This window comes from Amblyomma maculatum, chromosome 1, assembly GCF_055883805.1.
Source record: "Amblyomma maculatum isolate TAMU_Amacu chromosome 1, ASM5588380v1, whole genome shotgun sequence".
In the NCBI taxonomy this organism is placed as follows: domain Eukaryota; kingdom Metazoa; phylum Arthropoda; class Arachnida; order Ixodida; family Ixodidae; genus Amblyomma; species Amblyomma maculatum.
Window position 1 is genome coordinate 476,283,941 of NC_139344.1, and position 26,172 is coordinate 476,310,112.

The 26,172-nt window shown below is 47.3% G+C and overlaps 1 protein-coding gene across 1 annotated transcript in view; it reads left to right on the forward strand.

Moving 5' to 3' along the window:
* Positions 1 to 26,172, forward strand: part of LOC146210030 (uncharacterized) — a 317,294-nt gene that overhangs the window by 152,654 nt on the left and 138,468 nt on the right. Inside the window, exon 8 of the mRNA XM_084581616.1 lies at positions 22,190 to 22,334. Coding sequence (XP_084437742.1) covers positions 22,190 to 22,334 — 145 coding nt within the window. The remainder of the gene's footprint in view (positions 1 to 22,189; positions 22,335 to 26,172) is intronic.

Consider the following 26,172-nt stretch of genomic DNA (forward strand, 5'->3'; position numbering starts at 1 on the left):
ACCTTGGCATTGAAGTCGCCCATTAGTACAGGAGACTGCGTCTTTCCTTTCCGCATTGCCAATTCTACATCTTCACAGACGTTTTCGACTGCCTGGTCTTCATTGCTACATATAGGCGCATAGGCCTGTACAACCTTCCGTTTATACCGCTTATTAAGCTTAAATACGAGGCCTGTCACCCTCTAATTATATTGCCACCTGACGGTTCGAGGTAGCGCTTGAACGACAAAGAAGTTGGAGACTCTCGCGCGCTTCGGCTAGTTAACCCCTGTGGACTCTTGAGCTTGTGTCTTCGTGCTACCGTTTCTCGGGAACCTCTCTCTTGACTGTGTGTACCTGCCCCTGTTGCCGGTACCCATAAATCCCTGTCTTCGTGACAGTTTTGGTGGAGCCGCTGGGTACTTGTCCTCTCAATGTCGCACACCCCTCCGCGAACCAACGACACCGAGCTTTTGCCTGTGGACACGCCAGTTCATCGCGTCAGCCGGAGGAACCTGGGCCTTCCTCCCGAACACGGGCCCTTGGAGTCCACTTCAACAACGAGCCTCCGGCCAGCCACGCAAAGCACTACGACAGTCATGCAAGGTACTCCTGTTTACGTTCAAAACCCCCGAGTGCCGAAATCGTTCCATGGCACTGCGCATGAAGACGTTGAGGATTGGCTAACTCAGTTCGAACGAGTCGCATCCTTTAATCAGTGGGACGACAACTTAAAGCTACGGAACGCCACTTTCTGCCTGGAAGACCATGCTTTGACATGGTATGAGAACCGAGAAGGCACAATAACATCATGGCCTCAGTTCCGCCGTCTTATCGTAGAGGCGTATATCAGCCTGGATAAGCGCGAACGAGCAGAACGTGCTCTACAATCTCGAAAACAGATGCGAAACGAGTCCGTCAGGTATGTTGAGGACATGACGAAACTATTTCGACGTGCGGATCCCAACATGTCTGAAGAGAGAAAGCTGCGCCACCTCATGCGTGGGGTTAAAGAACAGCTTTTTGCTGGTCTTGTACGTAGCCCACCAACTACAGTTACCTCATTTTTAACAGAGGCGGTCACCATGGAAAAGATCCTACACCAGCGCCGCTCGGCGGTCTACGACAGCCCAATCCTCGCTACGACTGCTGCCGAGCCTCTTACAGCTGCTGTAAGAAATACTGAACAGCTCCGAGATCTTATTCGTGCGATTGTAAGCGAGGAACTGCAGAAGGTTTGTGGCACGTTCCAACCCAGGGGTGATTCTCTCGCACATATGATCCGCGAAGAGATTCAGCAAGTCACGCAGCCATCTCTGCATGTTGCTGAAGCTCAAAGTACCCCTGTTCCTGATTATTCTCGTCCGACTTACGCTGACATTCTCCGACGCCCAGTTCCCGTCCAAGCTCCGTTGTCTACGTTACCACCAACCCAGTGCATGCCCGTCCAGCAGCCAATGCAATACATTCCTGTACAGCAGCCTACGCGGTACGTGCGGCCACCGCGATCAAACTTTCGACGAACGGACGTCTGGCAGGCCCCTCGGAGCCGCCGCCTTTGCTACCACTGTGGGGAACCTGGTCACATTTTCCGGTGGTGCCTTTATCGGGAATTCGGACCGGAGGGTTTGTACACCAACGCACCTAGACGCACGTTCGGACAACTACCTCGTGACATTGGAGACGACCTCGCACAAGAGAGCCTCCGGATGGCGCGCCGACAATCCAGGTCTCCATCCCCACGTCGGCAAACCGCTTCAACAACTGGTAACTTCCCGCGAGCACCGCCTGGTCGCTCGCCAAGCCCCCACCGGGAAAACTGAGTAGAGCGACCTCCGGGGGCGGGGCCGCTAAAGGTCAGCACAAAGAAGTCCCCCCAATGAGAACAGATATAGATTTTGGAGCAGAAACGACAGCATTTGGTTCACGAGAACGGCTATCGCTGGACATCCCTGTGTGCATCGATGGTCATAATGTCAGCGCTTTAGTGGATACCGGAGCAGACTTTTCGATTTTGAGTGGGAAACTGGCAGCGACCCTTAGGAAGGTTATGACACCATGGTGTAGCACGCAAATACGCACGGCTGGGGGGCATGTAATTACTCCTATTGAACAGTGCACGGCTAGAATCCAGATTCGTACGTCAACGTTCGTTGTCAGCTGCGTCGTTCTCCGGGAATGTTCTCGTGATTTGATTCTCGGTGTGGATTTCCTGCGGGAATATGGCGCCATCATCGATCTCCGACAGCAAACGGTCTCGTTCTCAACGGAGAAAGCGGCTGCCAACCCCACCGATGGCCAACGTACGTGCGCCCTACGGGTTTCAGCCGAGTGTGTTTCAGTGCCTCCCCGCTCCAGCGTGTTTGTGAGTGTTGTGTGCGACGGGCTTCGTGACGGGCCGATAATAGCTGAAAGCAACCGTTCTCTTTTATTTTCTCATGGCATCTGTGCAGCTCGAAGCTTAATTATTCTCAATAATGGTCACTCTGAGCTTCTCGTCACGAACTTCACGAATGAATCTCGCCACCTCTATCGCTCTACTGCCATCGCTTTCGGCGAACTGTTAAAGGAAGTTTCTGAATGTTTTGCGTTTGACGTTATTGATACTCCCAGTGTTCTAGACCGCATCGATGTTAGCAGTGACCTTTCTTTCTGTCAACATAGCTGAAAGCAACCGTTCTCTTTTATTTTCTCATGGCATCTGTGCAGCTTTGCCCCGTGCTTTGCCATCATCGAAAGTCCGGCAAACTTCTATCGCCAAGCATTGCATCATAACGTCTGACGATGCTCGACCTATTCGACAGCAGCCGTACCGTATTTTGGCCAAAGAACGTGAGGCAATTCGGACACAAGTCCAGGAAATGCTTAATGATGATGTTATTCAGCCGTCTAAAAGTCCGTGGTCGTCGCCCGTCGTGTTGGTTAAGAAAAAGGATGGCACGCTGCGTTTTTGCGTTGATTACAGGAAACTGAATGACATCAGAAAAAAAGATGTATATCCTTTGCCCCGTATCGACGATTCACTCGATCGACTTCGCAACGCCAAGTTCTTTTCCTCCATTGATTTAAAAAGTGGTTATTGGCAGATAGAAGTGGATGAGCGCGATCGGGAAAAGACTGCCTTTGTGACACCCGATGGCTTATATGAATTTAAAGTATTGCCTTTCGGTCTGTGTTCAGCGCCAGCGACGTTCCAGAGAATGATGGACACCGTACTTGCTGGTCTTAAATGGCAAACCTGTTTGGTTTATTTGGACGACGTCATCGTGTTTTCAGAAACGTTTGACCAACATCTTAAGTGGCTGCGAACGGTATTGGACGCTCTTCGCTCGGCCGATTTGACACTCAAACCGGAAAAATGTCACTTTGGATATCAGCAGCTAAAATTTCTCGGTCATGTGGTTAGCGCTGACGGTGTCCGGCCTGACCCTGAGAAAACAGCCGCTGTAGCCAATTTTCCCATCCCTACCACGAAGTAAGCAGTCCGACGTTTCTTGGGCCTGTGCGCGTACTATCGCCGTTTCATTGCCGATTTTGCCAAGATTGCAGAACCTTTGACGCGCCTGACACGTGATGACGTCCCGTATGTCTGGTCTTCCGAGCAGCAGGAGGCATTCACCGAGCTGCGCCAACGGCTGCACAACCCTCCCGTTCTTGCACACTTCGATGAGGACGCTGCCACCGAAATTCACACCGACGCCAGCAATGTCGGTCTGGGTGCTGTTCTGGTCCAGCACCAGCAAGGCGAGGAAAAAGTGATCGCTTATGCCAGCCGCACCCTTTCTCGGGCAGAATCAAACTATTCAACTTCTGAAAATGAGTGTTTCGCCGTCGTTTGGGCCACAATGAAATTCCGACCTTACCTCTACGGCCGTAAATTTAAAGTTGTGACAGACCATCATGCTTTGTGTTGGCTAGCTAGTCTTCGAGATCCATCAGGACGTCTTGCACGGTGGAGCCTTCGTATGCAGGAGTTTGATTACTCTATCGTTTATAAATCCGGACGTAAACATGAAGATGCTGACACACTGTCTCGATCACCCGTGGAGTTGGCCCATGACAGTACGGATGAAGACGCCCATTTTCTTGGCATTATCAGTTCCTCTGATTTAAAGGCCCGGCAACGCGCTGACCCAGACCTCAAAACTGTGATCGATCATCTGGAGGGTTTCGATTCTACAGTATCTCGACTGTTTGCTAAGAACTTGTCATCCTTCTGTACGCGCGACGGAATCCTCTACAAGAAAAGCGCCGGCAACAGTGACCGAGCCTATCTTCTAGTCATCCCTGCAGATCTCCGCGATGAAATCCTTCATGCTTGCCATGATGAACCCACCGCTGGACACTTGGGCTTTGCACGCACTCTTACCAGAGTGCGCCAGGCCTACTACTGGCCCAAACTTACCGCCGCCGTTCATCGATATGTTAGAGGTTGACGCGAGTGCCAGCGACGCAAGACACCGCCATTGAAGCCAGCGGGTTTCCTGCAGCCTATTCCCCCACCGCTAGTACCATTCGACCAAATTGGTATGGACTTTCTTGGCCCTTTTCCTCTATCGTCAGCTGGCAATAAGTGGATTATCGTGGCTACAGATTATCTGACACGTTACGCGGAAACTATGCCGGTGCCACGTGCAACATCCTCCGAAGTGGCACAATTTTTCATGACGCAGATTGCCCTCCGCCATGGCGCCCCTTCATACGTCATTACTGATCGTGGCAAGGCATTTACAGCGCGTCTTCTTGAAGAAGTTTTCCAACTAAGCCAGACACATCACCGAAAGACTACTGCTTACCATCCTCAGTCTATTGGCCTTACTGAGCGACTAAACAAAACAATAGCGGACATGCTCGCCATGTATGTCGACGTCCGGCATAAAACATGGGACGGCATAAAACATGGGGCCTTATGTCACATTTGCATATAACACGGCCGTCCAAGAAACAACTCGATTCACTCCGTTTCGCCTAGTATACGGACGCGATGTACAGACCATGCTCGACGCTATGCTGCCATGTGCGGCTGACGACCAGCTGCTTACCGCTGACGCAGAAGAATTCACCAACTACGCTGAGGAAGCTCGCCAACTCGCCCGTAATCACATTACAAAACAGCAAGCAACAGATGCACGCCGATATAACGACCGCCATCGCTATGTCGTGTTCCAGCCTGGTGACAAAGTCTGGGTGTGGACACCTGTCCGGCGCCCAGGCCTGTCAGAAAAACTTCTCAATCGTTACTTCGGACCCTACAGAGTGTTGCGTCGCCTCTCAGAAGTTACGTACGAGGTTATTCCAGACGGAACTGTACCGAGTTCTAGTCGTCAGTGCTCGTCTGACCTGGTGCATGTGCTTCGCATGAAGCCGTATTTTACCCGCTGAAAGTCATATTTGCCATCCGGAGCAGTTTTTTTTCTGTGAGCTTGCGGTTTTTTTTTTTCGAGGGGGGGGGGGAATAATGCCACCTGACGGTTCGAGGTAGCGCTTGAACGACAAAGTTGGAGACTCTCGCGCGCTTCGGCTAGTTAACCCCTGTGGACTCTTGAGCTTGTGTCTTCGTGCTACCGTTTCTCGGGAACCTCTCTCTTGACTGTGTGTATCTGCCCCTGTTGCCGGTACCCATAAATCCCTGTCTTCGTGACAATATCTACAGAAGTCATCTATGTTACGAGCTATATACTTATTAACAGGGAAACCTACCGCTAGTTCTCGCTTCTTCGGTAAACCTCAATAACACAGTACATGCTCGTTCTTTATTATAGGGTAAGCCTCATTTGGCCTCCTAACCTCACTAAGCCCTCTAGTTTCTCTAACAGCACTGCTAAATTAGTTTCACTAGCTAGTGTGCTAGCGTTAAAAGTTGCCAGGGTCAGTTTCCAAGGTAGCCTGTCCACCGGAGCCAGAGATTCTTAGCACCCCCCGCTGCGTCACATATCTGGCCGCCGTTGGTGACTCAAGGCGCGGCCCCCTTCCGTCCCGGCTAATTGACGAATCGTCTCAGCTTTGGAGGCCAAGGTGTAGGCGCGAGGAGGAAAGCTTCCACTTCTTTTCTTTCGATCTACACATCTCTTCAGTCTATCCCTTTTGGGACCATCGCGCCACCCCACCACAGTTGCATCGCGCGTCGTCGTCGTCACTTGAATGGTGTGTGTTTCGGGAGCTCCGCTTGGCCCATAGAGAAACATACGTAAAGAACGGACCCTCGGGGCGTTTCGCGGCCGAGCACGTAAGGGTCTGACCACCCGCCAGGCGGCGTAACGATGTATGCTTTAACTTCACCTCAAAGATAGACAGCTCATCATACGTCCACAGGATTGCATCCTAGCGCCCTGTTTCTATGGCTGAAGTAGAGTGGTGGCGAAAGCTGGAGCCCTATTCTCGACAGATATTGCCGCCATTTTGGTTCTGTGATTGGTTCTCAGAACCGTCACGTGTTTCAAATTTTTGGCGCGAAATTTCGGTGAGTCGAAATGGCTTTTCGCGGTGACGTAAAAATGGCGTGAGCGTGAAGACAGAGTTTTAGCAGCGGTATTCATGATGTCTGTATGGTATTTATAAGTAATTGTGGAGGAAAAACACAGGTATATATGACAGAAAGGGAAATCCTTACGCTTGTATTACGAATGGGCTGAAATGAACCGCCCACTGTCAAGAGCCGACTCCTGAAATCTGGTTGGCTGGTGTTGTGTGACGGGAAATACGTCATGCATAAGCAATTATTAATGACGCCAAAATGACGTTTCTATACGTAAAGGATGTTCTGCCATTGCTGTCAATGGCCAAAGTTGGGCGCGCATTTTGAACCACTTAAGGCGGCCGCGAGAAAAACATGACGAATTCGACGTGCAGTGCAGACGGCTGCCACCGCAGTTTGGTAGACAGTTTGGTGGGTGGTGAAATAAGCGGACACGTCTTGTTACAATTGCATAAGCACTGAAACAACGTTCTAAGGGAACTTTTAAGCTGCGTTATTTTTAGAGGATTAATAATGAAGACGCAGATTTGAAACCCCACAAGGATCGTACCTACCCTCCCGTTGCAAATGGTTTGTTCTCCTAGAGAAACCATCGATCCGCGCCGCCGTTGCCAAGTGCAGCAATGCGGCCAGCTAACTCAAGCGGTTGATCTGCGAAAGACGAGACATTTCAGAGAGCAACAGAATGGGAAGTTGGGTGAGTTGTAGGTTGTTCATGATGGTTTCGTGGGCGCTCTTTAACACAGAGACAAAGAAAAGAAGAGAAATAAAGGCACCAGTTCGGGCTCTCTTCTCTTTGTCTCTGCGTCAAACAGCGCCCACCAAACCATCATGAATGTCAGACAGCACCGCAATGGTTTCTAATTATCTGTTTGATCGGTTCATGAGTGCAACCTGAGAGGTCATATGATTCGATGGTTGCGCAGGAACTTCGCGCGATAGGCAGCGAGGGATCACCAGACTTTCTTAAACGTCAGCCCTAAACACGGCCTTTTTTGCCTTGCACTATGCACTCATTGCAATGTTAATTGAACAGCGTTTCCACGATGGGCAAAGAAAGCAAAATTACAACTTCTATTTTAATGAAGGAATGTATGTTTCATGTACATGGCACATTTTTGCTTGCTGGATGTGAAGTGTTTCATATATAACGTTTTCTTTTAATATGCATGCGGGCTCACCATTTGCTTATTGTTTAGAACAAGATAAGTACTCCGGAGCATGGTATGATGTTACGCTTTAATCATATGATCTAGTTGAGTGGCATTTTGTGTTGATTGCTTTTTCAATACAGCCTGAAAATATTCTCCCTTTATTGAATTGCATTTTACCGTTTCGACCGTAAGGCATAGCCTAATACCATAATTTCCTCAGTCATCTTTCGCTTTCTTTCCTTATTGTCTGTTCATCCCCCCCTGCATTGTACGGTAAGCTGATAATCACCTAATTAACTTTCCTGCCATTCTGTTCTTCTGTTTCGTTCTCTTTCTGACAGATCTTTTGCGTTTCGCAAGAGCTTATCGCACGCCAGCGCATGAAAATTTAACCGACTAAGTGTAAAGCCCAGCGTATGCCTTCCACTTCGTGTGTGTGCGTGTGTGGAAGAATATCTCTCTCTTTCTCTTTCTCTCCCTCCATCTGTCTCTGTGCGCTGCTTTCCGTGCTCTACACAACTTAAGCCGACACAATATGTTAAAAATTTAAGCTGACTTGGTGACCTGACGGTAGCTGGTCATAACGCAGCTTTTCGAAAAAGGTGGCAAAGCCAGTATATACACGTAATTGATACTTTGAGACGGCGAGCGTAGTCCTCAGAGACGGATATTACTGGCTGCGCCGGAGCCGCTAAGTGAATGTAAGAGGTCATCGGCGCTTATGAACAGCAATGCTATTTTCCGCTCCCATTCTGCACCAACACACTGCGAATATTCCATTGCCGTTCGTGCTCTTCAGCAGAAACTCGCGCAGCCTTTCCTGGCGTAGCTGATGCCGAATGTTCGACCGCAAGTATGTCATGGCCCACTAATAACGCAACGCTACAACATACTTCATTCGCCTCAGTGCAACCCTAGGCTTTGGAATCACGGAATGCACCGCAGAGTATTAGTTCCTGCAGAAGCACCGTGATTTTTCCTAGTTGATATATCCCCCACCAGACAAGAAACTAGACGAAAGGCAGGATGTAATCTGGCGTCGGCTCCAGACGCGTGCCTTCTTCAGCCCTTCTAAATTAGCGCACATGTACCCAGCACAATACAATCCAAATTGTAAACACTGCGGCGAAATAGCAGGATACGATCATATATTATGGAGCTGCAAAAAAGCGCCGCCACCAGCGGACCTACTAACAGTCCCTTCTTTTGAGCGGTGGGAGGCTATACTAGCCAGCTCAGACCCGTTAACGCAAGTTCGGGCTACTGAGTGGGCTCAAAAAGTCGCCGAGAGCAACGGACTTGAGGCCATCTAAGTGTAGCGCCCACAAATAGCTCATTGCTGACAATAAATGTTTTCCAATCCAATGGCGCCAATATATAGTAGCAGACGACAGCGCACTTTTTTTCTGTCACTTTATCTCTATTTTTCTTCAGAATGCGTGACCCGATTGTGTGCTTATGTAACCTGGTACCGTCCTGATGCACACTTCACGCATACCTCACAACCTGAACAAAATGGCGAATTGTGAAGAATAGGGCCCCTGGGCCCAAAAGCGGTTTAGCGGTACCACAGTATAGCCACAGGTCGAGGGAGCAATAACTCAGATTAAGAACTTATTATACTACAAATTAAAAAGTATCAGTCAACATAAAAAGTATACATGTTTTCATAACTTTGCTTGCGAATGAGGCACGGTATTTTATTAGGACATTCCTAATTTAAAAAAAATCTTGCAATACTCTTATCACGCCCCCTTGATGTTGCATTGGTCTTGACGAACCTTTTCAGGCCTTGTTAGGTTCTTGAGAAGTAGGCAACCTGAGGTAACCAAGGCAACGGAGATAACGAAGCTTACGAAGCACGAAACGGTTTCTTATCGCCGTCTGCTGTGGTGCGGGCCTTGGTGCGCCCGGGAAAGCGTATAAATTTAGTTTGCAAGTCTGAAAATATCCCTTTTGCGAAGATTTCGAAGTCCCTGCTGGTCGCTTCTCTGTCGCAGTTTGGTGAGATTTTATTCCACTGCAGCCGTGTTTTTTTGGTTTCGTCAACTTCGACGTGCGGGCAGTGTGAAGTCTTTTTGCAGCAGTTTACATCCCCATTCCAAAGAAAGGCAGTGCCAAAGATTGTTCCAACTGCCGCACGATCGCGCTTATTTCACATGCTAGCAAGATGATGTTGAAAATCCTCCAAGGTAGGCTGCAGCAGTATGTGGATCGGGAGCTTCCAGACGTGCAAGCTGGGTTTCGCAAGGGCAAAGGAACTAGAGACCAAATTGCCAACCTTCGCTGGATCATGGAAAAAGCAAGAGAGTTCCAGAAACCCATCTACTTCTGCTTTATTGATTATGCGAAAGCATTTGACTGCGTAGATCATAGCAGATTGTGGCAAGCTCTCCAAGAGATGGGAGTTCCAATCCACCTCATCTGTCTCCTCAGGAACCTGTATGAAGGGCAAGAGGCGACAGTCAGAACTGGGCATGGTCTTACTGATTGGTTTCCGATTGAGAAAGGAGTGAGGCAAGGCTGCATACTGTCGCCCTGTCTATTTAACCTATATGCAGAGTGCATCATGAGGAAGGCCGGTCTGGACGAGTCGTCAGCTGGAGTTAAGATTGCTGGAAAACGTATCAACAACCTTAGATATGCGGATGATACCACTTTATTGGCAGAAAGTGAAGTGGAACTCAAGAGACTACTGATGCGCGTACAAGAAGAGAGTGACAAGTTTGGGCTCAGACTGAACATTAAAAAGACAAAGAACATGGCGTCTTGCCCTATCAAGTCCTGGAGCATCAAGGGACAAGAAGTGGAAGCTGTGACAGATTTTCTCTTCTTGGGCTCGAAGATTACCTCGGAAGGAGACTGCAGCCATGAAATTAGGAGACGCCTGCTTCTGGGAAAGAGAGCAATGGTTAGCCTTGACCGCCTAGTAATGAGCAGAGACATTAGTCTGCCAACCAAGATCCGTATAACTCGTGCTATGGTCTTTCCAGTTGTGATGTATGAATGCGAGAGTTGGACTGTGAAAAAGGCTGACCGCTGAAGAATTGACGCGTTTGAATTGTGGTGCTGGCGAAGACTCTTGAGAGTTCCTTGGACTGCCAGAAGATCAAATCAGTCGATTTTGTCGACCATAAACCCTGACTGCTCATTGGAGGGTCAAATTTTAAAGTTAAAGCTCAGCTACTTTGATCATCTGGTGAGAAGAGAGGAGTCGCTGGAGAAAGATTTGATGTTGGGAAAGGTTGAGGGTTGCCGGAGAAGGGGTAGGCAGCGAACGCGTTGGTTAGATGGCATCCTCGAGGCACTGCAGATGAAGTTATGTGATGTTAGGAAGATAGTGAGAGACCGGAAAGCGTGGCGTGACATGGTCCATAGGGTCACGAAGAGTCGGACACGACTGAACGCCTGAACTGAACTGAATTGCGCTTAGCGTTTTATCGCAAGATGAGCCCGCACAAATTGAGGAAACGATGCTCTGTGGCACGTTGCGACAGCGTGGACTCAACCGTCGGTGTCTTATTACACCGCTTCCCTGCTGACTTTCACCGTTGAGGAGAACTGGAGGTTGCACACAGACTCAATGTATGCTCTCATGCTCCTGTGTCAAGCACGTTTGTTGATGCTAAAGCTGTCTGGTCTGGTGCAACCTTGAAATTGCCTTGAAAACTGCTATACACTTTCTGCCGAAGATTTTAAATGTGAAGAGTATCCCAGTGCTCTGTGCTCCATGTGTGTCTTGATGCTTTGATGCACCTACTCTCATGACATTTTTACTTCAATTACAGCTGTCATAGCTTCCAGTAAATGCATGTTTCTTATCTGGAGATGTTTTGTGAAAGGCACTTCAAGCCTGGTGGGGGTGGTAAAACATTTATTGTGAGAACCTGGGCACATTACAAGGATTGAGGTGGTATCCTGATCCCGGTTGGCGTCAGTCAGGAGGCCATGCCTGGCAGCGACTGCTTCAGCCCAGTCAGCCAGCATCTTTGCACTGCTGGGTCCGAGGTGGAGACCGCGATTTCCCAACCCCATTGGGGCTTCAAATCTTGGCATTATGTGATTGAAGTAGGTGCGCCACATGTGGGGTCAATCCGGCCCGGGTGTGCCAAGGCCAACCAAGCTGCAGAGGGAAAGGTTTTTTTCATGCCTCGGCTGTGATCATTGATGATTAGCCCGCTTAAACAGCGCTACTGTTTCTGCTGTCTGCGACATTCATTTTTATTGTTATGTTTTATTGCTGTATTTGCTTGATTGATGCAATAAACTTGACTATGAAAACCATATTTGTCCCCTTGTTACACTCCGTGGCGAACTGGGCACAACTTATTTTTCCCGGTTGCACCAGTGTTTAGGGACGAAGTAAAAGTACTTGCTTAACTTGCAGCAGTATTTGCAATATGAATTTGCATGCTTGGTCGATGTTTGGAAGTGTTGCTGCCTTTCTATGCCGCCACCTTTGCCAACCACTTTCATTGTGCTGGAGCAACTGCTTATAAACAACGGCGTAAACAACAGAAACTCGAGTTCTTTTAGATGGAAAAGTTTGGCGCGCGCTGAAAGGCAACAACCTTCAAAAGATGCAGGCTCGTCAATGCCACGCGGCGGTTCTTTTTTTTCAAACTTGTTTTTAAAACCCCGGCTCTCAGTCACCAGCGGCTGCGGAACAACTGCCCACGGCGGTGGTCAGACCTGTGACGCACCAGGAGGTGCTAAGAATTCCTGGCTCCGCTGGACAGGCCGCCATTGGAAACTGACCCTGGCAACGGTTAACGCTAGAACCCTAGCTAGTGAAGCTAGTTTAGCAGTGCTGTTAGAGGAACTAGAGGGTATGAAATGGGATATCATAGGGCTTAGTGAGGTTACGACGCCGAATGAGGCATATACTGTACTGAAGGATGGGCATGTAATGTGTTATCGAGGTTTACCGGAGAGGCGAGAACTAGGAGTAGGTTTCCTTGTCAATAAGTATATAGGGGGTAATATCGATGAATTCTATAGTATTAACGAGAGGGTGGCAGGCGTCGTGATTAGGCTTGATAAGCGATATAAACTGAAGGTTGTACAGGCCTATGCACCTACATGTAGTTATGATGACCAGGCAGTTGAAAGCTTCTACGAAGATGTTGAATCGGCAATGCGAAGAGTAAAGACGCAGTACACTGTGCTAATGGGCGACTTCAATGCCAAGGTAGGGAAAAAGCAGGCAGGAGGCCAGGCAGTAGGTGACTATGGCATTGGTTCTAGGAATAGCAGGGTGGAGTTACTAGTTGAGTTTGCAGAGCGCACTAGCTTAAGAATCATGGATACCTTCTTCAGCAAACGGAAGAACCAGAAATGGACATGGAAAAGTCCTAACGGGGAGACTAAAAATGAAATTTACTTCATAATGTGTTCACCCCAGCCATTATACAAGATGTAGAGGTAATCGGAAAAGTGCGATGCAGTGACCACAGGATGGTGTGGTCCCGAATTAGCCTAAATCTGAAGAAGGAACGCAACAACTTAGTAAGAAAGAAACCTATCAACGAATTAGCGGTTAGGGAGAGGGCAGAAGAGTTCAAGATCTCGCTACAGAATAGATATTTAGCTCTAAACGAGGGTGGCAACAGTACCCTAGAAGCAATGAACAATAATTTCAGAGATATCATTACTGAATGTGCGGTAGAAGTAGGCGGTAGGATAGCTAGAGGGGATACCGGTAAGCTGTCTAAGGAGACGAAAGATTTGATTAAGAAACGCCAGAGTATGAAAGCTTCCATGCCAACAGACCAGATTGATTAGGCCGAGATATCAAAGCTAATCAATAAGCGCAAGGTGGCCGATATAAGGAAGTCTAACATGGGAGAAACTTGAACATCCTGTAAAAAACGGGGGAAGTCTTAAAGCGGTAAAGAAGAAATTGGGCATAAGCAAAAACCAGATGTATGCGATAAGGGACAAGGAGGGCAACGTCATCACGAGTATGGACAAGATAGCCAAAGTAGCTGAGGAGTTCTATACAGATCTCTGCAGTAGCCAAAGCAGTCAGGACCGTCATGAGATTGGCGGTAGGGAAAACCATTCAGACGTTTCACCAGTGACGAAGGACGAGGTCAAGAAAGCATTAAAAACTATGAAAAGGGGGAAATTTGCTGGAGAATATCAGATAACTACAGATTTTCTGAAGGACGGGGAGGATATCGTGTTAGAAAAGCTGGCCACCCTGTATACGCAGTGCCTGGTGTCATCGCGGGTACCGGAACCATGGAAGAATGCAAACATTATCCTCATCCATAAGAAAGGGGACTCTAAGGACCTTAAAAATTACAGACCAATCTGCTGACTGTCTGTTACGTATAAAGTATTTACTAAGGTAATCGCTAATAGAATCAGGACTACCTTAGACTGCAATCAAGCAAATGATCAGGCAGGTTTTCGGAAACGGTACTCTACTATCGATCATATCCATACCATCAATCAAGTGATAGAAAAATGCTCGGAATATAACCAGTCCTTATACATAGCATTCATTGATTACGAAAAAGCATTTGACTCAGTTGAAACCTCGGCGGTGACGCAGGCATCGCGAAATCGGGGGGTAGACGAGCCATACGTGAAAGTGCTGGAAGATATATATAGTGGCTGCACAGCAACCATAGTTCTGCATAAAGAAAGTAACAAAATTCCCATAAAGAAAGGTGTTAGACAAGGAGACACAATCTCCCCAGTACTATTCACAGCTTGTTTAGAGGAAGTATTCAGAGACTTGGTATGGGAGCAGTTAGGGATAAGGGTAGATGGAGAATACCTCAGTAATCTGCGATTTGCTGATGACATTGCCTTGCTAAGCAACTCGGGGGATGAACTGCAAATAATGATTGATGACCTAGAGAGGAAAAGTAGAAAGGTAGGCTTGAAAATCAATATGCAGAAGACTAAGGTAATGTTCAACAGCCTCGGAAAGGAACAGCAGTTTACATTAGGTAGCGAAGTACTGGAAGTACTATGCGAATATGCCTACTTAGGACAGGTAGTAACCGCAGATCCGGACCATGAAAAAGAAATAACAAGAAGAATAAGGTTGGGATGGAGCGCATTTGGCAAACACTCACAGATTGTGACTAGCAGCTTACCGGTATCGCTAAAAAGGAAAGTATATAACAGTTGCATCTTACCTGTACTCACCTATGTGGCTGAAACGTGGAGACTAACCAAGAAAGTTCTACTTAAGTTGAGGACCACCCAGAGGGCTATGGAACGAAAAATGGTAGGGGTAACATTAAGAGATAGGAAGCGTGCAGAGTGGGTCAGAGAAATAACTCAGGTTACCGACATTCTAGTGGAAATTAATAAGAAGAAATGGGCATGGGCAGGACATGTAGTGCGAAGAGAGGATAACCCATGGTCGCTTAGGGTAACAAACTGGATTCCAAGGGAAGGAAAGCGTAGCAGAGGGCGGCAGAAAGTTAGGTGGGCGGATGAGGTTAAAAAGTTCGCAGGGGTCACGTGGATGCAGCTAGCACAGAACCGGGCTAAGTGGAGAAATATGGGAGAAGCCTTCGCCCTGCAGTGGGTATACTCAGGCTGATGGTGATGATGTTTTTAATTCGTGGCAAGTGAGCGTTTGCGTAACGTCATTTGAAGTCATGGCCCCCCAATTTTCATTGGTTGCTGCAGCCCAGTTAGCCGCCATGCTTTGTACGTATGGGCGTGCCTTCGCTCCCATAGTACATATATTTTGCCGTTTCTATATAGACGTTGGTATTGCGCCGGTTATGTGCTGCCGGTGCCACCCACCTCAATGTGCTTTTTAACGCGCCGCCTCGTCATATCGGTAAGTTGTTTTCTTTTGCTCGTAGAATTCATTTTGGTATATCTTGGGCTAGGAACTTGTCAGCAGATTGTTTGTTATGGTGTGTGAACATATTTTGCACATATAACATAAAAAATGAGCCATGAAGATTTACCTTGCATCCATCCTTATGTTCTTGCGCATGTGCATTACCTCCAAAGCATAATTTTCGAAAAGTCATTTACAAACACCTTCCATGTAAAACAGAATTTTTTTATGTGCGGCTGACCCGTATCGTAACATAATCGTGTTATCTGGCGACGCTCGAACAGTGTAATGCGAATTTTTGTGAACGTTGTATGTAAAAGATGCAAGCGCCTTGGCCGCTTCGCAAGCGTCTGTTTTAACTACACGCGTTGTTTGAAATTTCTAAATCATTTTTTTACAATAGGTTATGAGTAATTGTCTCCTAGCTTAATTGTTTCAGACCTGATGTCGCCAAGGCTTATTTCTGCTGTTCTTTCGGTTAGAAAATCGCTAACGTAATCGTACATCCTCTTGCCAGGGGCAATTTCATCCACATTATTTAATATGGCTTCGTGTTTGACATTATCAAAGGCTTTCTTTAGATCAAGGCCAAGTACAGTTTCTGTGCCCCCTTTATTGGGCGCATCAATTATTTCTCTTTTGAGTTGAATCATTACACCCTGCGTGGACAGCTTGCTCCTGAAACCTAGCATTGTTTCGGAAATTACCTCTGCATACTCCTTAAGTCGGTTTAGTATTACATGCTCCATGAGCTTCCCTAGGCACGATGTTAGCGATATCGGCCTGAGGTTGCCTACATCAAGTTTCTTCCCAGGCTTCGGAATGAAGACCACTTTAGCATGTTTCCATTCTGAAGGCATTCTACCTCGTTTCCACACCCCATTAGGAAAGTCTGTCAGTGCCGTGACTTACACGAAATCTAGGTTTCTAAGCATTTTATTGCTGACCCCATCTGCTCCAGCTGCTGATGTGGTTCTTACTCATTGATCTCCATACCTCCGCTATTGATATGTCTATATTTAGCTCTGTGTTCTCTGGTCCTCGATATGGTGCAGATGAACCTCCTTTGCACGTATTAAGGTATCTGCTCTTCAGTTCCTCTCTGAGATCTTCAGCCTTGCCCTGGTATTTATGAAGCAATCTTTTCAGCTGTCCTTGAGCGGCGGTCTTAGTTTGTCTTGGATCTAGTAAGTGGCGAAGAAGTTGCCACGTGTTCTTACACCCAAGTTTCCATTCAATTGATCGCAAATCTGCCCACAGTGTTGACTCTGACGTTCGTTCGCGTATTCTTCTATGTGTCGTTCAAGTGTAGATATTCTCTGCTTTAGCCTTCTGTTGCGCCTCTGCTTTTTCCATCTTTTCGTAAGGTTCTCGTGGGTTTCCCACATATAGGTCAACCTCGAATCTGTAATATCATTTCCGGCGGTTGGGATCTCTTTCTTGTGTGTGTTTAAATCACTTTTGAGTCGTTCAACCCAATGATTTAGATTCACGATCTCCCTCGGAGCGGTTCTGTCCCTGACTTTTCCAAGAGTATCCCAATCTATCAGCTTCTTTTTGTGCAGCATCCCCTTCAGCGGTCTGGTATGTATTTCAATCTCTATGATATAGTGATTACTACCTAAGGTGTGTCCTGTGTTTTACCACTTCTCGCCCTCAAGGTCTCTGCCCAGCGTCAAGTCTGGGGACGTTTCTACACTGATGATGTTGCCTATCCTTGTGGGGTCTTGTAGGTTGTTTAGTATTGTTAGTCTTAAGTTTTTGAATTTCCATCCATAGTTCGTTTCCTTTGGGGGAGGTCATCCTATATCCCCAAGCCGGATGCGGGGCATTGAAGTCCCCAGTGATTTTAGCCCTTTCCTGTCAGCTAGTATTATGGCTTTCCGTAAAAGATCTGCCAGCCCTGCCCCTCAATTTTTGGGTGAGTTGTACGTATTGAGAATAGAGACTGTTGTCTTCCTTTGTGTTTGGAATTAGTTCAATTATTACATAGTCTTCACTCGGGTCTTCGAGCTCGAGTTGTATTGCTGTCAAATTTCTCTGCACTAACGTAGCCGTGAACGACCTAGGTTTATGGCTCCTTTGTAATTCTAGCGGGGTATACGCGGCATAGCCGGTTACTTTTACTCTGCCGCTTGCCTCTTGTAGCGTGATTACATCGGGTGTGTTTTCAATTTTTTAATGTGTGCCTGCAGGTTCCCTTTCTTAGAGTGGAAACCTCTGCAGTTCCACTGCCAGATTTTAATTTGGTGGTGAGGGGCCATGGTGTCCCAGGACTGTTGCTGCGGTGGCAGCTGAGGGAGGGCGTTTCCGGCAACCGGGGGAAGCCTTGCTTCTATGTTCGTTAGTCGTTCCATAATTTGCTGGAAGCAAGTCATTGTTTCTTCTCTGACCATGACGAATTCCGCCGTAAGATTATCTACCTGCTCGGTTAGTTTGTCACCTCTAGCCGAAACTGCATCTATTCTGGCATCTTGAGCTCCTGCCTAAGCTTGCTGTAAGTTGGGGTCTATGCTTCCTCATTCGAATTTTCTGCCACCTTTTTTTGCTTGCTGTCTTCTGCGTTTTCCTCTCTGGGTAGAGGTCTTTTCGCGGGAACTCGGGTGTCCGTCTCCATTTACTTTTCGTTATGTACCATTTCGTTAGTATTACATGGAGACGATTGACTAGTGCGTTGTAAATTCTGAATAGGTGACTTGTCGAGTACCCTCTGCATTTTCGTGTTATCAATAATAAGTTTCCTCATTTCTGCCAATTCCTTCTTTATGGTTTCAAGCTCTCTGTCCTTATTAGCGACTTGTTCTACCAGTTCCTTCTCTCGAGCCGTTTCCCAAGGGGAGGTCTTAACTGGCCAGCTCACCTTTTTGCTTGTGTCTCCATTCTTGCTTGGACTCCTTTCCTTGCCTTGGTCAGGACCTAAGCCGACGACTCTGTCTCCTGTCCCCGGCACTGGTGGCAAGGAGTTCGACCTACTTCTCCCCCGGTAGCCTTTGTGGTTGTCGTTGACCCGCGATCGTGGCTTGTGTGCAGAGTCATGTTGCCTTAGGTCGTTCCTGGGTTTGTGAGGACGTGTCTTGAGCAGCCTTGCAGTTCCTACTGTTGGTGTTGTACATCTCCCCGCATACAATGCATTCGGGCTTGCACGTCGGTAGTTCTCCATCCGTTGACTCCGTATGGTTTTCGCCGCATCTGCGGCAACGCTCTAGCCGTGGCTTGTAGCACACATCCGTCCTGTGCCCCGTCTTCCTACAGTTGTAACATGTCTCCACCCGCTCTCGGTACGGGTAGACGATCAACACTGATCCCCAGCAGAAAACTTGTCTTGTGAGCCTTTCCTCTCCAAAGGGGATAAGGATAGATCTTGAATTGCCGATTCTCATTGCGTTGAGTACGGCGATGTTCAGGTTCCGCTTAAAAAGCCTTGGCGGACTTCCTCCGGAGTTCCGATGTCGTAGGCGTTGTATACGACGCCCTTAATAGCGTTGTCGGGTACCGCGATGTAGGACACCATGTCGAGGGTCTTCTGGTCTATAACTATGGAGTTGATGTTCATATAAGTGCTCGTTCGCTGACGATTGGGCGTGCTGATCGTGTACGTGTTGTTCCCGGAGTTGATCCTTGAAATATATTCGTCCAGGACGTTTACATAGGGTAGGTTTGCAGACGCGCACGTGGCCTGCAGTAGGCGACGTGGCACATAGTCATTTAAATTCCAGCCTCTTGGCCTGAAGATTATTTTATAGTCGCTATCCGGGAGCTTCGGCATTGGTGCCCTCTTGCGGATGTTGGGATCTTGCCTGCTTTTCTGAATGACAGATTTCTTTTCGCCGGCGCCGTGCTCGCCGGCTTTCACGGAGCTCGACGCTGGTTTGGCGTCTTTCTTCCTTACGCGGTCGTGCATGCTGAAAACGGTCTCCCACTCACCGTTCTCGAATTCTGTGAGGTCAATATCATCTCCGTCCACAACGCTTTTCATACTGGTAGTCTGAGGGAGAAGGCACAAAAGACAACCAACGCAACCGACACTAATCGCACGCACAATTGCGTCTTTTTTAAGTTTTGGCTAACTCTGAGTGCGAAGAAGTCTTACCTTCTAAATCCTTCCCTCTCGAATAACCGCGCCCGCAGACGCCACATTCCCTACAAAACCTATTTGACCTTACACTGACCGGCGAACCCACCCCGAACTGCGTTTGTCCGTTCTCTGTTTACTATTGTTGTATCGAACGTCCCCAAGTCCTCAACCCTACCCTCCTTCCAGATTTTCTCTCTCCCCATTTTCTTTTCTCGATTTGTTAAGAACTGTACTGTCTCGTGTCAACTTTATTGCTTTGTTTGTTTTGTAGGGGTGACTGCTTCAAAAGGCGGTCCCAAGCGATGTAACACAGTCTTGATAAAGCTCGGCCGAAACGTCGACAACAAATAAATGCGTCTCTAAGAAGTGTCTACTCTCTTCAACTTTTAATTACGGAAGAAAACGGAAACTACTTCGTAATATATATATATATATATATATATATATATATATATCATCAGCCTGACTATACCAACCGCAGGGCGAAGGCCTCTCCCATATTTCTCTAGTTAACCCAGTTCTGTGCTAGCTGCATCCACTTGACCCCTGCGAACTTCTTAACCCACCTAACTTTCTGCTGCCCCTGCTACGCTTTCCTTCCCTTGGAATCCAGTTTGTTACCCTAAGTGACCATCGGTTATCCTCTCTTCGCACTACATGTCCTGCCCATGCCCATTTCTTCTTATTTTCCGCTAGAATGTCGGTAACTTGAGTTATTTCTCTGACCCACTCTGCACGCTTCCTATCTCCTAATGTTACCCCTACCATTTTTGTTGCATAGCCCTCTGAGTGGTCCTCAACTTAAGTAGAACCCTCTTGGTTAACCTCCATGTTTTAGCCCCATAGGTGAGTACAGGTAAGATGCCACAGTTGTATACTTTCATCTTGAGCGATACCGGTAAACTGCTAGTCATAATCTGCGAGTGCTTGTCAAATGCGCTCCATCCCAATCTTATTCTTCTTATTTCCTTTTCATGGTCCGTGTCTGCGGTTACCACATGTCCTAAGTAGACATATTCGCCTACTACTTCCAGCACTTCGTTACCTAATGTAAGCTGCTGTTCCTTCCCGAGGCTGTTGAACATTACCTTTGTCTTCTGCATATTGACTTTCAAGCCTACCTTTCTACGTTTCATGTCTAGGTCATCAATCATTATTTGCAGTTCATCCCCCGAGCTGCTTAGCAAAGCTATGTCATCAGCAAATCGCAGATTACTAAGGTATTCTCCATCTACCCTTATCCCTAACTGCTCCCATTCCAAGTCTCTGAATACTTCCTCTAAGCAAGCTGTGAATAGTACTGGGGAGATTGTGTCTCCTTGCATAACACCTTTCTTTATGGGAATTTTCTTTTGTTATGCAGAACTATGGTTGCTGTGCAGCCACTTTATATCTTCAAGCACTTTCACGTACCGCTCGTCTACCCCCCGATTTTGAAATGCCTGCATCACCGCCGAGATTTCAACCGAGTCAATGAATGCTATGTATATGGGCTGGTTATATTCTGAGCATTTTTCTATCACCTGATTGATGGTATGAATATGATCGATAGTTTAGTACCGCTTCAGAAAACCTGCTTTATCCTTTGCTTAATTGCAGTCTATGGTTGTCCTGATTCTCTTAGCGATTACCTTAGTAAATATCTTATACGTAACAGACAGTAAGCTGATTGGTCTGTAATTTGTAAGGTCCTTAAAGTCCCTTACAAATTACAGACCAGGCACTGCGTATACAGGGTGGCCAGTTTTTCTAGCAGCATATCCCCCCCCCCCTCCGTCATTCAACAAATCTGTAGTTATCTGATCCCCTCCAGCTGATTTCCCCTTTCTTGACCTCGTCCTTCGTCACTGGTGGAACGTCTGTTTTTCCCTACCGCCAATCTCATTACTGTCCTGACTACTTTGGCTACTGTAGAGATCTGTATAGAACTCCTCGGCTACTTTGACTATCTTGTCCATATTCGTGATGACGTTGCCCGCCTTGTCCCTTATCGCATACATCTGGTTTTTGTCTACGCCCAATTTCTTTACCGCATTAAGGCTTCCCCCGTTCTTTACAGCATGCTCAATTTTATCCATGTTATACTTCCTTATATAGGCCACCTTGCGCTTATTGATTAGCTTTGATATCTCGGCGAGTTCTATCTGGTCTGTTGGATTGGAAGCTTTCATACTCTGGCGATTCTTAATCAAATCTTTCGTCTCCTTAGAGAGCTTACCGGTATCGTCCCTAACTATCCTACCGCCTACTTCTACAGCGCACTGAGTAATGATATCTCTGAAATTATTGTTCATTGCTTCTAATGTAATATCGCCATTCTCGGTTAGAGCTGAATATCTCTTCTGTAGCGAGATCCTGAACTGTTCTGCCCTCCGCCTCACCGCTAATTCGTTGATGGGTTTCTTTCTTACTAATCTGTTGCGTCCCTTCTTCAGATTTAGGCTAATTCGGGACCTCACGACATACTTATAATATATATATATATATATATATATATATATATATATATATATATGTGTGTGTGTGTGTGTTTAAGCTGCGCACAGGGTCATTGACAAGCGCAAGAAGTTTGCGGACTTCTGTTTAACCTTCAGGACTTGCGCATGCTGTGTTCGTTTGCGTGTTCATGTGTTCATGAAAAGATACGCTTCAAACTAAGAGGTATCTTTGCTTGTTCCGAGCAGTTCATCTCCCCCGTGACGGGCCAGCCCGTGGGAGCAAATGAGCGTGGCGAGGTGTTCTTCCGCACGCCCTCCATGATGCGTGGTTACTACAAGAAGCCCCAGGAGACGGCCGTCGCCATGAACGCCAGCGGCTGGTGCCGCACGGGTCAGTGCTAACGGTCGAAACAGCCTGGCGAAATCTATAGAGTGCAGTGTTTGTGATGCTTATCAATACCTGTCCTGAAGTTTTCAAACACACTCAAAGTACTAGCGCCATCACTTTCTGTAGTCGGCTGTGCCCTGCGCCTTTTGAGCTCGAATACGGCCGACAAAGCGGCCGGGCCAGGGAATGGAAGAGATACGCAACTGTTTTCTCTTATTCTTGTTTATTTCAGATGAAGTTAGTGCGGAAACCTTGACGAAGACATATATGACTTTTACTACACGTGTATTCGTCCAAGGCTTCTGCTCTAACTTCATCTACAATGTGCACAACCAACTAGCCCGAATAAAGGCACTCTAGACGATGCCTTGAAGGGACACCATTCCATAGATTTCAATACAGAGCACCGAAGGATATGCATCCGTGTGGCGCAGCCTTAGCGGCGAATCTTCCTGGTGCGATTTCTTATCGAGACTATATCGTCGACAGCAAATTTGAAACGAACCTCGTTCCGGGGCGGATTCTCTGAAGCGAGAGATAGCATCCCACACCTGACGCCCGACCGTACTATCGTGCGCAGAAGTGGGGAGACCACGGCTTCGACGGCCGAAGCGGCTGCAGAGACGCCCCGCGTCGCTGCTATCTTGAGCGGCTCGCTCGCTGCAAGAGTGCCCGTCGAGACGCAAGAGTTTCCCTCGCTCTCGGTATGGCGCTTATCATGACTGACAAAAACTTTTAGTGTGGCATGATAAGCGCCAGCCCGAGAGGACTTTAAGCCGTGCGAGATATCAGCGACGCGGTGCGTCCCCGCAGCCGCTCCGGCCGCCGAAGCCGTGGTCTCTCGGCTTTTGCGCACGATTGTACAAGCTGCTAGAAGGTACAGGACCCATCACAATTGCCTCTTAATGATAAGCTAGTCTAAAATACATTAAAATTACCGGTGATAATCCGGGAGCTCCTCGTAACTTGAGCCAAGGATTTAAAAGAATTGGTGTAGCTTAGCTTGGCGATGTCAACGAAATATATTTATCCATCATGTAGCGCTCATTAACAGCAATTGTTATATTGTGCTAACAGTCAATATTTCGGGTGAAATTTGCAAAATGTTTCGCATTCAGTTAAAGGCAGAGTCAATTTCTTCCCATTGCAGAGTGAGTTAAGAAATAACATAAGCAGGTTTTTGAGCCCCCGTACTACCTCCTACGTGGCCATCGTTTTCCGCGTGTACGATAGACTACAAAATATTAAAACGTACACGAACGTTACATGTTTTTTTGTATTTTATATACACTAGAGGTGTGTGCTGTTTTCTGCTGTCTGCTGTTGTCTTTTTTGGGAGCCAAGGCCCAGTCAGGTTTGTCGCCTTTTGCCTTGGCTTGCCCTTTCTTGTAGAAAGAAAGAAATTAAGTCCAACTCCAACTCCAACATTTGCAGTCCCGGACATTCGCGGACTACTTGCTGACGCAAGTCCGGCTTTCGATTTTCTCAAGCAGCCCAGAAGCTGCGTCTACTATACTCCGTTTCATACATCATGTGCAACACTGCCAAAGCTACAGCTCTTGTTTGCGCTCTCCGCGTCCGCGATGAAAAATAGTGCCTGCTCTTGACGAGAGGAAATAATATTTATTTTGTCTGCAAGCTTAATACATCTTAAATTTGCCATCAACTTCATAAAGAGCACCTTTTTTATGGAGAAAGGATCGGATTCGGTGAATTTGTATGTTTTTATGTCGTTCTCGTTCGTGTCGCGTTTTCACAGCCCCGCAACCTTGCCAGCTGCGCCACTAGCGCTGGCTTCGCCCTTCGCGCTGCGCATCTCTTTTGGAGAAGATGGTTCTTCGATGCGCATTGCTTCACTAAGATCCGCACTGCGAAGATGTCTAGGCATGCGAAGCAAGTTATGCTCGGAATAGAGCCCGTTTCCGCAGGAACCACTCGGCCACAAAACGAGCGCGTAGTGATACTGGTGATACGCCTCCTTTTTTTTTTCCTTGCGGACGGTTTGCGTAGGTTTCGCTGCGTTGCACCTGATGTATGAAACGGAGTATAGTACAGGTGCAGGGAAAGTACCGCCGTGCCGGCGGCCATTTTTAGGTAGAGGTACACTGCATGCGCATTCTTAGTGCTTTTTCGTGTTTCTTCAGACGATATCTGCGTAATACCATTAAGCCGTGACACGACCTCCGTAACTGATTTCTAAGAAACCGTAAGACAGTTGAATCTTACATTTTCGCTTTCTTTAAATTGCGCTACACGCGCATCTATCCAGAGTCCCGATAACCCTATTGCAAAAACCAGCGTCTTCCAGTGCGAAACCACTAAGATTTTCGCGCTAGTTTTGCACAGGGTTTGCTGGGAACGCTGGAGGTCTGCAATATTCACTGGATCAGTAACGGGAAGACACTGGTTAAACTAATACTATGGGAGAAAAACGCTTGGATTAGCTTTTTAACGCTGGGTGTGTCGCTGGCATTCGCCACGTACTGGCAGAAGCGCTGTATGTGCGCTGGGGCCACACTGGTCCCCAGTATAGCCAGTGCGGCCCGCGGCGTCGACCGGTTAGCACCCCTCAGGACCCAACATGGCAACAACGTACTCGCAATCGACCATCCTGGCGCATATGACAAATATGGTTCAAGTAAGCGCTTTTTGCAGCGACGTCGTTGCGCAAGTGTAAGAAAAAAAAAGGGCAGTGTCTTTTATACATCGTTTCTATGTTTCGATAGGTCGTTTCTAGCGTGTCGAGAGAGACCATGATCATCGCGCCTCTGATATCTCATGACACACTATTTCGTAGGACTAAAACTGGAATTGAATAATGTGGGCTACCATGTATATCAAACTTCACAGCTGATCTTGAGGGCACTCTAGCACTATGATTACTGCCAAAATGTTCACTGCGAGCTCAATCGCAGGCTCCAAACGGGGCCTACGCATTAGCGAGCGTAGCCTGCACCTCGGCCCAGTATAAACAGCAAAACGAAAAAAGAAAACAAGGAAGAGAATGGTATACCGAGCCATGGGCCCATGAGAGAAAAAAAACAACATACAGTGCTTGTAATGCATAATATTTTGCGTGTTTCTCAAGCTTTTGCGCTCCTTCTTGCTCTGCGTATAAAGCAGCCGAGCCTTCGGTCATCCCAACGCTTCCCGAAATGTTTACATAAAAATAAGGTTTAGTTACACGCAAAATAATGTCGTCGCTGCTGCACTTGCCGGTATTGAAGCTTGGCCGCACTTTTTTCCTTGAAGGTTTGTACTAAAGCTCCGCGTTCAGCGAATATTACGCCCGCGCTAGCAGAGCACCACCGAAGAGCCGGCGTTGGTAAATTCACCAGCGATATCAAACTCCACATGTTAAAATGATTCTAGTGCAAAAAATATTGCGCATAGGCATCCAGAAAATTAGTTGCAAGTCGTGAGAGCAGGCAGCAAGCTCCAATTTTAAAGAAGCTTTAATTGTTAGAGCTGTAGCAATTGCCTGTGGACTGCAAAACATAAGTCCCAACCTTATAAATGCGGTCATGACAAAAAATGCAAAAATTCTTCATAGCTTCCCAGTTCTCGGCGTCGCCGAGTGGTTAGCGTACAGAGCAAGAAATTGAGAGGTAGTGAGTTTGAAGCGCGCTAGTTGCCCCAATGTTTTTATTTTTTTCCCTTTTTTTTGCTTTTTCTTCTACTTGAGGTGCTTCGTTACGTTTTAGCTTTTAATTTTTATCCTAGGCCTTTCTTTCTCCGAGCCACCAGTGCCGACAGTGCGGAGCGTGCCAGTATGCCACGTCCCAGTGCGCCCAGTGTCCAGCGTCATACTGGGCCTATAATCAAGTATGGCGCTGGGGCG